Source organism: Centruroides vittatus, unplaced genomic scaffold (assembly GCF_030686945.1).
Source record: "Centruroides vittatus isolate TY-2023 unplaced genomic scaffold, ASM3068694v2 contig_1213, whole genome shotgun sequence".
Taxonomy (NCBI): domain Eukaryota; kingdom Metazoa; phylum Arthropoda; class Arachnida; order Scorpiones; family Buthidae; genus Centruroides; species Centruroides vittatus.
Genome location: NW_027120776.1, coordinates 1,450,592 through 1,463,655, shown reverse-complemented (window position 1 = coordinate 1,463,655; position 13,064 = coordinate 1,450,592). Strand labels below are relative to the sequence as shown.

General features: G+C 33.2%; 1 protein-coding gene across 1 annotated transcript in view; it reads left to right on the top strand.

Annotated features, from left to right (window-relative positions):
• The first annotated feature begins 7,974 nt into the window (after nucleotides 1-7,974).
• The window catches only part of LOC136985996 (protein gooseberry-like), a 34,501-nt gene continuing 29,411 nt past the window's right edge, over nucleotides 7,975-13,064 (top strand). The window contains exon 1 of the mRNA XM_067283437.1: nucleotides 7,975-8,175. Within this exon, the coding sequence (XP_067139538.1) occupies nucleotides 8,118-8,175 (58 nt within the window). The 5' untranslated portion in view covers nucleotides 7,975-8,117. The remainder of the gene's footprint in view (nucleotides 8,176-13,064) is intronic.

Genomic DNA, 13,064 nt, shown 5'->3' with positions numbered 1-13,064 from the left:
GGGATGATATCCGCTGTATTGATATGTTAAATTATATATAAAATTCTTACGTGTTTCTGGGTGTATGAAAGAGAGAAAACTGATGGAGATGGAGCGTGGAGTTTGCCGCTTTTTTCGCGATTTTCCTGAATTTTATTGATTAATTTATACAATTTTCGTGGATTTTAGATAAATTTGAAGCTTTAACTTTAATTTTCTTGTATTTTTTGTAGTAAATAGGGTAGGAAAATGTATAAAAACATAACAAAACTAAAGGTCGCGCTTACAGTTTGTTGCTTTTCTCTCAATTTTCAAGCATTTTATTGATTAAATTACTAAATTTTCGTAAATTTCACATAAATATGATGCTGGAGGCTTTAATTTTCTAGTATTTCTGTAGTAAATAAGTAGGAAAAAGTAACAAAACTAGAGAAGGTCGCGTGTAATAGTTTTCTGCTTTTCTCGCAATTTTTAAGCATTCTATTGATTAAAATACACAATTTTCGTGAATTTTACATCAATTTTGAGCTGTAAACTTTAATTTTTTCTATATTTTTTTCAGTAAATAACGAGAAATTATGTTTAAAGATAGTCAAAGTGCTTACTACTCGCTTATTGTAGATGTATCACCGACCAAAGGTCATAGTTTAATTGACGATTATTCTATAGTTTGACCTTAAGTTATAATTAATCATTTTGATTTTTTTGACTAGTTTTCTCGCAGATCTAATTAAAACAATGTAAACGATTCGTTTCAGATTTAATTAACTTCATGCAATAACTTTAGAATTCAAGGCTTTAATTAGCCTAAACCAGCTTTCAACAAGTCCTATAACTCATTGCAGAAGATAGAAAATGGCCCGATTTTTAATATTTTAAATGAAAATTCACGAAATTTCTTGAAACAAAATCCATATTTGTGGCCTATTTTAAAGATTTAATTAAGATTAATCAAGGAAAATTGCAATTTAATCAGCCTATGATAGCCTGGAAGTTTATGGGTGGATAGCCTTAAAAATCCTTAATTTTATGCTGGTCTGGAGTCGTATAAGGCTAGAAATAGGCTATTTTTTATAAATTAAAGCCTTATTAATTTTAAAAATTATGGATTTATCGCGCTGCTCCCACAGAAACGTATAAAGATGCGAGGCTTGCTATTGCGAGTATGCTTGACATTTAAGCTATTTTAAAGTAAAAATAATATAAAAATATCAATTAATTTACGAATTTCCTAAAATAAAACGAGTTTACGAAGTTTATTTTAGTGATTTAATTGAGATTAGTTAAGGAAAATCGCCATTAAATCAGCATAGAATTAGGCTGAGTCGCATGTAAGCTTGAGCAAGTTTATCAGTGAATACCTTAAAATACTTTCTTTTTAGGGTGGCCTGAAGACTTAACATGCTATAACTGGGCTTTATTTAATAGAATAAAGCCTTAGTAATTAAATAAATTGTAAATTTATGGTACTCCTCCCGTTGGAAAGTATGGAGATGAGAAGTTTCTTGTGGTAAATATGTCTAACATTTTAGCGATTTTAAACAAAAAATAACACAAAAACATAAATTAATTAATACAAATTAACTTGAAAAATATCATTTTTAATCTCCTACAATAAAAAATTTCGCTTAAAATTTCCTAAAAAGCACGAAATTTCACTCCAACACAATCGAAATTTTAATCGTAATTAAGCCAAGTTAATCAACAATTTAATTTTCCGTAATCAAGAAAAATTTAATTGTAATTAACGAAGCCATTTTAAATCAAAAATTGGCTAAAAAAAGAATGAAAATCGCGCAAAAAATAAGCACAAAATAACCTAAACATGGTACGATTTGTAAGGCCCACAATGCTTAAGAATAAGGGGGAGAAAGGAGTCGAATTCAGACATTTGCCTAAGGATATACACTGATCCCTATGCCTAACATTCAATTTATCCTCAATTATATATCTGGATGTATTTTTAAGAGCCCGTCTGGCTATTATTATCCCGAAGTTAGGTCCTGTGCAGACCTATCATTTGTAGGATCCATGCCTATACCAGTTGTAATGGCCGCTAATTGTCTCGACAGAAATATTAAGTTATCACGTTAGACCCTTTACTTTTTACAACTTTCGATGGGTGTATCCGCTATAAATTTATGTCTTGGGCCATTTTCTCAATTCCCATTTAAATAAATAAGCATTAAAATGTGCCAAAAATGAAATCGGAAGCCCGTAAATTGAGCAGAAATCGCCCACTAATATACCCAATTTTACTGTAAAAATATTAAATATTTAGTAAAATTACACGTGTTAAAGGTGTTTTGTATTAAAATTTATATTCTTTTTTATATATTTCAACGTTTTTTCTTTTTTTTAAACGTTTATAACGTTTCTATACGTTAAATCGAGTTGAGAATTAGTCTAAACTTACGCTACGCGCAGCTATCAGTTGCTAATTTGACAAGTTTCTAAGTAAAATTGTTAAATATCTAATTAAATAAAGTGTATAAATTGTATTTTATAATAAAATTTATACTTTAATTTATATATTTTAACGCTTTTCTAACGTTTTTTAAGCTTAAATCGGTTTATAATTTAAATTTTCAACTAGTTAATGCATAAAATTCGAAAGTATGAGGCTCTAAATCGATAAAATCCATTTAAGTATAAAGCCAAACCTGCGAACAACGGACATTGACGGAAACATTAAAAATGGCCGTTGTTTGGAGGTTTATTTTGTAAGAATATTTCTTCCAAAATAGGTTCCTGAATAAGTGTCCGCTGTTTGGGGGTGGCCGTCATCGGAGGTTCGACTGTATGCAATAAGTTAAGGTTTAGAAAAAGCCGGAGACGGAAGGATATTCCTTTAAATTTAAATATTTGGTAGGATTAAGGATCTTTGAAATTATAGGATAGACGAGTCCTAGGATCCAGCCTCAGTTAACTGACGCAAAATGCTGTGTACAATTTAAAATTCCATTATAAAATAAAAGTCTCCCTCGATGTAACGTATGAATCGATAAAAAAAAACTAAGCCAATAGAATTCAATTCCCTTCTTAAGATTAGGCCAATAAAAATAAACCTTTCATCAAAAGAAAGAAAAAAAATTAACCAATAATAATAAAGCATTTGTAACAATACTCCAATAAGGAAAAGTCTTAAATTAGGCTCAATTTCGACATTGAACCAATAAGAATGCAGCCTCCTTAAGATTAGACCAATAAGAATACACATTTGTAGAATTGGGCCAATAGGAACAAATCTTAGAAAATTATATGTAGAAAGATAAGGCCTTTTCATAAGGATAAAGTTAAGGCCTTTACATGAAGATAAATCGCTAAGAAATGACAAGGCCTTTGCACGCTATTAAAGAAGGATAAGGCCTTTCAGGAAAAGAAATCATTAAAGGAAGGAGGCCTTTGTAGCATTACGCCAATAATAACAACGCTTCTACACGAACAGCGTGCATAAAATCCTCCACAGATAGGGCCTACAACTCAAACCGAATGCCTCACGTTTACGATTAAAGATAGGCACGAAACGTGTCCAAACGTAGGCATAAATTAGGCATTATAAGCAGTAAATTTGTATCCGTATAACGTTCCACTCGTTTAAAATCATATAAACAAATGCCTCCCGGCTGTAGGTATCGTGTTGCCTGCGAGGTATCTTTTTTTTAAGGCATAGAAGACGAAGTATTGTGAGCCTGGTGTGTCACAGATAGCGTTAAATTTGCGAAAAAGTCGAGTGCAGCTGTTGCAGAGAAGAGAAGAGGAGCCAAATAATTAATTTGGACAGGGATCAGACTTTCAAAAATTCGAGAGGAACCAAAGAAAAAAAACATATATAAGGCCCCCTCTCATTAGACAGTTTCAAGTTCACGTGAAGAGGAGGAGTTTATTGTTAACCAATTACGAGTAGGGATGCTGTTTTATGAATCTAACGTCACGAGGATGATGAAGTAGGGGGGATGACGTAGCCGCGCGCGCCACTTCGCTCTAAATTTGTTTTTAGCGGGATGCAGGGAAGTCCTCCTTCTTTTTTCAAATCATTTTATTGATGCGAAATAGTGGAATTTTTCATTCAAATCATCCGATTTTAATGCCTTATTTTGACTAATTTTCATGGTTTTCAACCCTCCCAAATTTCTGATTTTTAGGCAAAGTAGACACTAAATTTTGGGCCTGGAGTACGTTAAGTTTGATACTGGAAAATATTAATATTTCCCTGTGAAAAAGTGTAATTTTGTTGCCGAAAATCTCATTTTAATGGTTAAAAATGCAATGTTTATCTCGAATTTTCGCCTCAGAAAAATCACATAATTTTGACCCTACAAAAGTGTAATCTTCATCCCATAAAATACAATTTTGGGCCTAGGAAATGTAATTTTAAGCCTATAAAACCTATATACTGTAAAGCAGTGTAGGGCCTACATAAGGTATATTGGCCTACTGCCATATAGGCCTACTTATTTTCAAACTATTGTAGAGATAAACTGTTCATTTCGCTCAGAAATTTAATAAAAACCTAATTTTATGAAAGGCCTATGAGTTTATTTTTCTACTTATGCCTTTAAAATTGTTTCTATCCTTAAAAAACAGCCACATGTAAGGTCCTATTTACTAAAAAACGGCTTAATAAGTAGGCCTAACTGATACAGTAATAGCTTGTTTATGCTTCTGTGTTGACAGGCTACAATTAAGCTTGTTAGTTTAGGTTTTATTACATTATGAGGCTAAATTCAGGCTCAGTACACGAAGTAACAATTGTAAAACAAAAGGCCTTCTAGATAAGCTTTACAACGAAGGCCTCCTATACGAGTATTGCAACGAAAGTCTCCTATAACGAAGCCTTATTTAAGAGGCTTTATTGTAGCCTGTTTCAAGTGTTTATAGCATGTAATTCCTCTCACTTGGTCCTTGATACTGGCGCTAGAACGAGGGTTTTACGTTAGATTAAAAGGCTTCAGTAGTAGGTTTATGTAGCCTGATACATAAGGCTAAGTACTGTTTAAGCGATAGGGGCCTTTTTATATTCTCTTTGAGTGGTAAAGGGCCTTAAACCACAAATAAATAACTGTTTAAGCGATTAAATGCAAGTTTTTCAGTCATCCAACGTAATTAGTCCAAGAAAGTACAATTTAAAACGGAATTTTTGTGTACAAACAGCTTCTGGGACGTTTGAGAAACACAAAACAGTTTCTATAAGTGCTTCAAGAACACTGGAAATGTTTCATTAAGTGCTCATAATCGCCTCATTAAGTAAATGGGACCTTGTACCAGGTAAAATCTTGCTAAGGGCTAACATACAAGTGAAGTTGGTGACAGTTTGACAATAAAACAATTTATGTAGTGGACACCCACGAAGCATAATCTTATCTGGGCCTGGAGCCCTTTTAAAATCCGGTAGTCGGAATTTTACAGCCAGTAAAATATCCAACACGCTAGGAGGGCCAACGGGGCCTTTAATTGCCGGTCATAGGCGGAGGGCATCTTTCTCTCTGTCTCTCCCTCTCTTGGCTCCGAGCAGCCTAATTAAAACGAGTAAACCCCGCGATGAATTACAGGGCTTGACTTTATTTTTGGGCGTAAATTTCCCTTCTATGCCTCTTCTAGGCCCCTCTTGTATGCCCCCTATTGGATTTTAATATCCCTTTCTTTGTTAATTCCGATAGAAATTGCTTACTGGTAGAGGGGTAAGTCGTGTTTTCTCCCCCCAAAATTGTGTTTTTAAGCTTCATAACGGTTGTTTTTTTAATTATTTAAAGTTAAAACCATTTAAATCGACTTTCTTCAACGGGTTTTTACGTGCTTTTACGTATATTATGGCATCTACAGTTGGTTAAAGTGTAGCTAAAGCCTGCACAGGCTGCCATGTTTGTTATGAAGACTGTAAACAGATCGGTAAAGCTTTAATTTTTCTAGAAAAAATCCTAGAAAAATGCGGTTTATCTTTAATTTTTACGTGTCCAGAAAGGTTACAACTCATTTCCTCTGCTTGAAAACCTGTATAAATCATTAAAAAACCTCCCTTAAAGCGACCAACTTTAAACCCGCAAGTAGGACTCCCCATGATAAATTTCGTCGAAAAAGCATCAATTTCGGATGATTTAGGTGCGATTTAAAAGAAGAAAAATAAATAAGAACGTTGCAAAAACATCCCAAACAGGATCCGAACAATCGACAACACGCGTATCCCCCAAAGAAAAAAAAGAAAAAGCGTGAAACCCAAAATTGTAAACACTCTCTCCCTCTGCTTTTGATTCCCCCGTTTCATTAGCTTCAATTTTCGAGAATTGGACAGACACGCGGACGGATCGACGAACAAGAATGGATTTATAATCTCTTCAAGAAAATTGGAAGGAGTTAAGTAGAACGCACACAAGACCATCGCCATCAATACGTAAAAGCTTCGGGTGAAACGTGCCACAAAACCGCCAAGTAAGTGCCAAAATAGAGCGATTATAAGAAAAAAAATGGGAGGGGGGTCACAAGAGGAAATTACAGAATTTTAGAAGGGCTGTCAATAAATCTCCAACATTCCTGCATGGGAAAAGAAACTGGACACAATGACAGATGCACAGAGGAAGGTCAAACTGGCCAAGTATCGCCCCGAGCGGAGTCATTGGCGGTTCTTCTGATCTCTTCCTACCCCTCTGCAGATATCATGCTATAGAAGATTCTACACGTGGGAGTTAACTGTGCCACAGCTGGGAGGTAGGAGAAACCTTAACTGGGTCTGTATGAAGTACTACCTTGTGTCTTCAGAAGGTAAAAACAATTTTGGAAGCTTAACACTAGAAAATGCGTGCTTTTTTCTTGCTATCCCTGTGTCTATAAGCCGAAACCACGTGTTTATTGTCAGTTGGCATGGGTTCGATACAAAATTGTGGATCTAACTGGTGTTAACGACCCTCGAATTAACGGATATGATGTCTAATTTACTCAAGTTCGTGCACGAGGGCTGGATTTAGACTTGTTAACGTGCACGTTCCTCCCCAACAAATGATGGTTTATGTAAAAATCTGAAGCCCTAAGCTATAGACTGGTAAGGCAAAGCCCTAAGCTGTATCCATAATTGCCCTAAAAACCTTCAAATTAACTAATATAGGGTCTAGTTTACTCGTGCTCAATGGGGGTTAGATTTAGACTTGTTAACATTCATCTTCTTCCCCATCAAGTAATGGTATATGTAAAAGTTGAGGCCTAAGGTACAGTCTCGTAACGCAAGGCCCTAAGCATTTTTCAAATCCCTCAAATTAACTAATATGGGATCAATTTTACTAATTAGGTAAGTGTACAATGAGGGTTGAATCTAGACTCGTTAACATGCAGCTTTCGCCCTGCCAAATAAAAGTATACGTTAAAAACACGAGGCCTTAAACTATAGACTAGTAAAGCAAGGCCCTAATCCAGAGCTTACCTGCAAATCCTGTCCAGCTCACAGGAGATAAATTTAACAACTAAAACCCGTAAACAAGGCAAAAATAATTTAATTTCCATGCAGTTTATACCCCCAACCTTTTAAAAACCCACTAAATAAGGTCTCACCCCACTAATTTCAAGCCATTTTAGCCCATTAAGGTTACAAGTTTTCTCGACACGAGAGCAGGTATACACGACATTATCATATAAACTCACTTCCGCGGCAGGGGGTATAAATCACCCTAGTATAGGCCAATTGAATTGGAGGGTGAAGAAGAACGAGGAGAAGAACACAAGAACAACACTAGAAGAACACGAGGAAGAGAATAAAAAAAAAGGGTACAAATGCTAATTCGTCCATTAGCAAGAAGAAGAATTTCACGGTTAATTTCGCAATTTTTCCATTAATGGGGGCAGATCATCTGATACATCTTCTCCAATAAAAACCAAACAGGTAAGAGTGAGAGGTGAAGGTGGAGTGTCCCTAACAATCCTTAAACCACGAACCAATCAGGGGAGTAGCCTCGGACGTCAGTCCAACCCCCCTGCAACTCTACGACAAGATGATGTTGTCTGGCACGAGGAGCGTACAGGAATCGTGTTTTTAAGTGGCATGCGCGCCCGGCAACACTTCACTACCCTTGTGTGTGTGACAATCCTGACATTTAGTGTTTAGTTGGGCATCCGAGTGGCCCACGGCCGCTTCGTACTGCTCTTAAGCAGAAGGCATGGCTGTATCAAGTCCTTTAAACATTAGGCCTTTGTTTACTGGTTACCCTTTCCAAGGTGAGTATCATTTCTTTCTACGACCTTTATTCTTGTTTTAAGGCCCACCATCCCGCTTTGATCATCGCGAATTTCGCCAATTACAATCCGGGATTGCCTTCCGGATTCGGAAAACTCTTTCCGAATTAATGCGGAATGTGTTCCTAGTTTTCGCGAAATTTACCTCTCCACTCTCGCGCTTTTCCTTCCCTCTTTTACTGCACTTAAATTCCAATTAAACCTTTTAATTTTAATAAATCCTAATTCAGGATAGATTCTAGTTTAATTGTGTTCAAAACTTTTTAAGCTTAAATTACAATTTCCAGTGCGGAAAATGCGCCTAATTTTCATTGATGTTACAAGCTTTACGCCTCGATTTTCTGCGTTTAATTGCAATTAAATTTTAATAATTTTGCTAAATCTTAAACCCGTAAGATCTAATTTAATTTTCTTCTAAAAGTTTTTTAAAAATTAATTGCATTTAAGCGCAGAAAATGCGCCTAATTTTCACGAAATTTTCACTAACAGGTGTAATATCTCATCTTAAAATGCTATTTTAAATAATTAAATGCGTTTAAAAGCACAAAAACCTTTTTAATTTAAGAAAATTTAGGCCTTAATTTAATTAAAAAACCAAAAATTTATTTGGTTCCTACCTCTAAATCTCCAAAATTTAGAGCCGAAATTCGAAAATATGTACTTACTGTAGGTGTTAACTTTAGGTAATTTTTTTCATTATGAACATACGAATCATTGACCTAAAAGTAAACTCTACTAAATCTTAATGCAAAGCTCATCAGTTTAGAAGGGTTTAAAACTGTTTAAATCTTAATTAAACCCTAAAAATATATAATTTTAATTAAATTTTAAAATATTTTCTTAATTATTAAACACTTAAAATTTTGAAAATTTAATTAAAATTTAATTAAAATTAATAAAATTCAAATTTAAATTCATTTTATTCCACTTTAGAAATGCACTTTAGGGGCGTGTTCTGATCATCCTTAAAGGTGTTTATTATGGATAATTTTAAGGATTATCAGGATTCTTCACTCTAAAATATCCTAGAGTATGATATTCAGTGCAAGATTTTATATATTAAAATCTTTGGATAGATTATTCAGTGCAGGATCCTTCATTCTTAAATCCTGGAGTAGGTTAGTCAATGAAGGACTCATTACTCTAAAATCCTGGAAGAGGATCCTTTGGATTGCTTAGTCTAAACGCCTGGAGTATGCTGCTGAATACAGGATTATTTATTTTAAAATCCTGGAATCGTTCAACTCAGGATTCTTCGTTCAAAAATCATGGGGTAGGCTACTCAGTAAAGGATGATCCTGAGTCGGTCAATCAATGCAGGATTTGTCATCTTAAAAATTCTAGAAGAGGATACTCAGGATTCCTTCTTCTAATCGCCTATAGTACTCTATTTACCACAGGACCATTAAAAATCCTAGAATAAGTTACTCGAAATTCTAAATTTTAAAATCCTCCAACGATCTATGGAGTAAGGTATTCCAGAATCCTTAGTTCTAAACTCCCGGAGTTACTGCTCAGTACAGGATTATTTACTTTAAAATCCTAGAGCAAGTCACTCAGGATTCTTTGTTTTAAAATCCTTTGAATTTTTAAAAATTTTAATATAGAAAATCTTTTTTTTCTTAAATTAAATTTATAGGATTCTTCTTCTTCCTTCTCAAATCCTACATGTGACTAGGATTTTCTGCTTTAAAAATACAGCGAGCTAAATGAGTGTAAGTTATTTAAAATTCCTTATTTTTATAAGATTTAAAATAAAGAAAATTTAGAATTTAATTTAATTTAATTATCTAGGATTCTTTATTATTAAGGATGAACGTAGACAGTAATTATTGGTTGGCATGAACGTTTAGCATCGATTTTCAATAATAAAACCTCGAGGAATAGGCTAGGACTTTTTACCATAAAATCCTGATAAAAGCTAGGATTTTGTATGCCAAAATCCTAAGACAGACTAGAATCCTGTGCAAAGAGTTCCTAGAAATAATTATGATTCTTTACTCTAAAATCCTGCGATTTGGGCTACGATTTTATATTTCAAAATCCTGGAAACGATTAGGATTCACGGATACAAAATAAGGTAACTAGGATTCTTTATTTTAAAAGCCTTAGATAAACTAGAATCCTGATTTTATGGGATAGGCTAGAAGTTCGTATGTCAAAGGGAGTCTTCCTCCGAAATCCTGAAGATAGTCAATATTCTTTAGTATTAAACCATACGAAATCTTAAAATTATTATTATTATTTTTTAATAATCAGGATTCTATATAGGATTTCGGAGTAAGAAATAAACTGGGCTAGGATTCTCTTCAATAAAATCCTGGAGATTGGTAAGAGCCTTGCTACAAAATCGTGAGAAAGGCTGATTCTATGGTTCATAATACTGAAAACCTGTAGGATTCTGGAGTAAAGAATAGGATAGACTAGGATTTTCTACTGTAAAAGTCCTGGGATAGACCAATATTCTGTAGTTCAAAGCCATGAAGATGATATACTATAAAATACCACAAAAATCCTTAAAAATTAAGAATATTCAAGACTCTCAGCGCTTGACCATAGATGCAATAAGGATCACGGCTTTAGAGGAAGGGGAAAATCCTTCATCCAAAGCCAAGATACGCGAATTAAACCTTAAAATGCTTAAATATTCGTAGGGATGTGTGTAAAAAATAAGTTAAAACACGAAGTTAGGGCAAAATCGTTATATTTTAGGAGAGCCGCGCTTAACCCATAGATGCAATAAGGATTTTTTCTCTTCCTCCAAAGACAAGATACGCGAATTAAACCTTAAAATACTTAAATATTCGTAGGAATTTCTGTAAAAAATGAATATAGAGGAAAAAAACCTTACAGTTTAGATAGAAAGGCCGATTTTGTAACGCCTGAAGCATTATCAGATTTCTGAATTTCAACTTTTGCAATGAAGATCCTTTCAGGTGTAAAGGACATCCTGAGTAATTCTCTGAGTAATTACGTATTACACTGCAGGTGGCATTGCCTTAATTTCGGTAATTAATCAAAATTATCGGTAATTATGTCTTGTAGATAAATAATAGGCGGGTAATTATCAACCAATGTATGTCCACGTAACTCCTTTCGGAATAATTTATTCTGTCGTCGATGCCGAAATTCACCATTGATACTTAATATTATGTAAGGATATATATCCTACCTTAATTGTAATTATACGTACAGGGCCTTAATTTCATTAATTTAAACGTGTTTATATCATCTTCAGTGTAATTTAGATTGAGCGCTTGTGTATACAACTTTTCGATATTTTACCGCTTTTTTTTTGGGAGTTGAGGCCCCATTTAGGGCCTCTTCTAAGTGTGTTTTAATCGAAAATACGCTTATATTTTTAAATTAAATTGCTTCCTACGTATTGCTCTGCATTTACGTGCGTTCAGGGCCTTTCAGATGGGCACAGGCCCGAGCCAGTTACCTGTTTTGTGGTCCCTGCGCTGATTATTCCTATGCTTACAGCTTACAAAGGCCTTTAAAGTTTTGTGTTTTGCTAAAGTCTTTGGTATCATAAAAACAGCCAAGATTTTACTCTTATTAAGGATGTCTTTATTCTAAAATTAGGCCTAGAATTTTAATGTAGGTCTTAAATTTAAGGCTTGAGGTTAAAATCTCCCTTAATCTATATATAAAGAACAATTATATCCTAAACATATTGCATAATACACAGTTTAGTTGTTTTGTAATGTTATAATAATCATAACTTTATTAATTCTGTGATAATTAGCTCTTAAATTCTCTCAAAATAAACTTATTTACATAAAAATCATATTAAAAAATGAATTATTTAATTAATTTTCCTATCTTAATTTACCTAAATCCCTCTACAAATTAAATTTCAATCAAGTTGATTGAATATAAGCATCTTTGCTGCCTTGTAATACCATAAAATTCATTACAGTTTTATTGATTTAGCTTCTAAATGATCTAATTAATGTTCTAAAAGATATTTTTATATAAAATTAAATATTTAATTAATTTTTTTGATGATAATTTAGCTCATTCTCCTACAGAAACTCCTCACTCGAGTGAAGTTTATGCTTAAAATTCATTAAAATACCTCATTAGATAGGCCTGATATATTTAAATCTTTCAAATTCCTATAAATTTATATATTATATAGATTTATTTTCAAAAAAAATAGCATATAAATTCTATAGGCCTGCTTGAAAAAGTGATATGATAGAATTTAATGAAACTGGAGATAGCCATAGCATGTAATTAGTTAATTTTTATATAATTAAATTCTTCTGATTTAGAAAATTGATAGTCATTAAGATAATTAAACTTAGAGTTTAGATAAGATTAATTAGACTCATATATATATAGGCTTCTATACATTGCTTGCTTCAATAATTTAATTCATTCAGCCTAATCTACACAACAACAACAAAAAAATTGGTATTGATGAATTGCTTAATGCCAACAATTAAAGTGGTTTTTTAAAAGTATTTAAATAATGTAAATAAATTATTATACTAATTATAAATAATAATATGTTGATAGAATTTAAAATTAGGCCTATCATTTAAATCTATCAACTTGTATATAAAGAATGAATGGTTAAAGTGGCATCAATTTCTCATTGTACAGTGCTTTAAGGACATTGCTAGGATCTGTAGTGTAAGTTTATGTAATCCTTAAATGTAATTTTATATTAATTATAAATTTATGAAGGCCTTTAAGTTCATATTAAGCCTATACTAGTGTTTACAAGTTTATAGTAAGATCTCAATGTCTTTATGTACTACAGTGAAGAGGCCTTATAATGTCTTACTGGTTGTAAAGGTAAGCTCTTAGCATCACATTTAAAGAAACCTTTATGATAAATTCATAAAAATCTATAC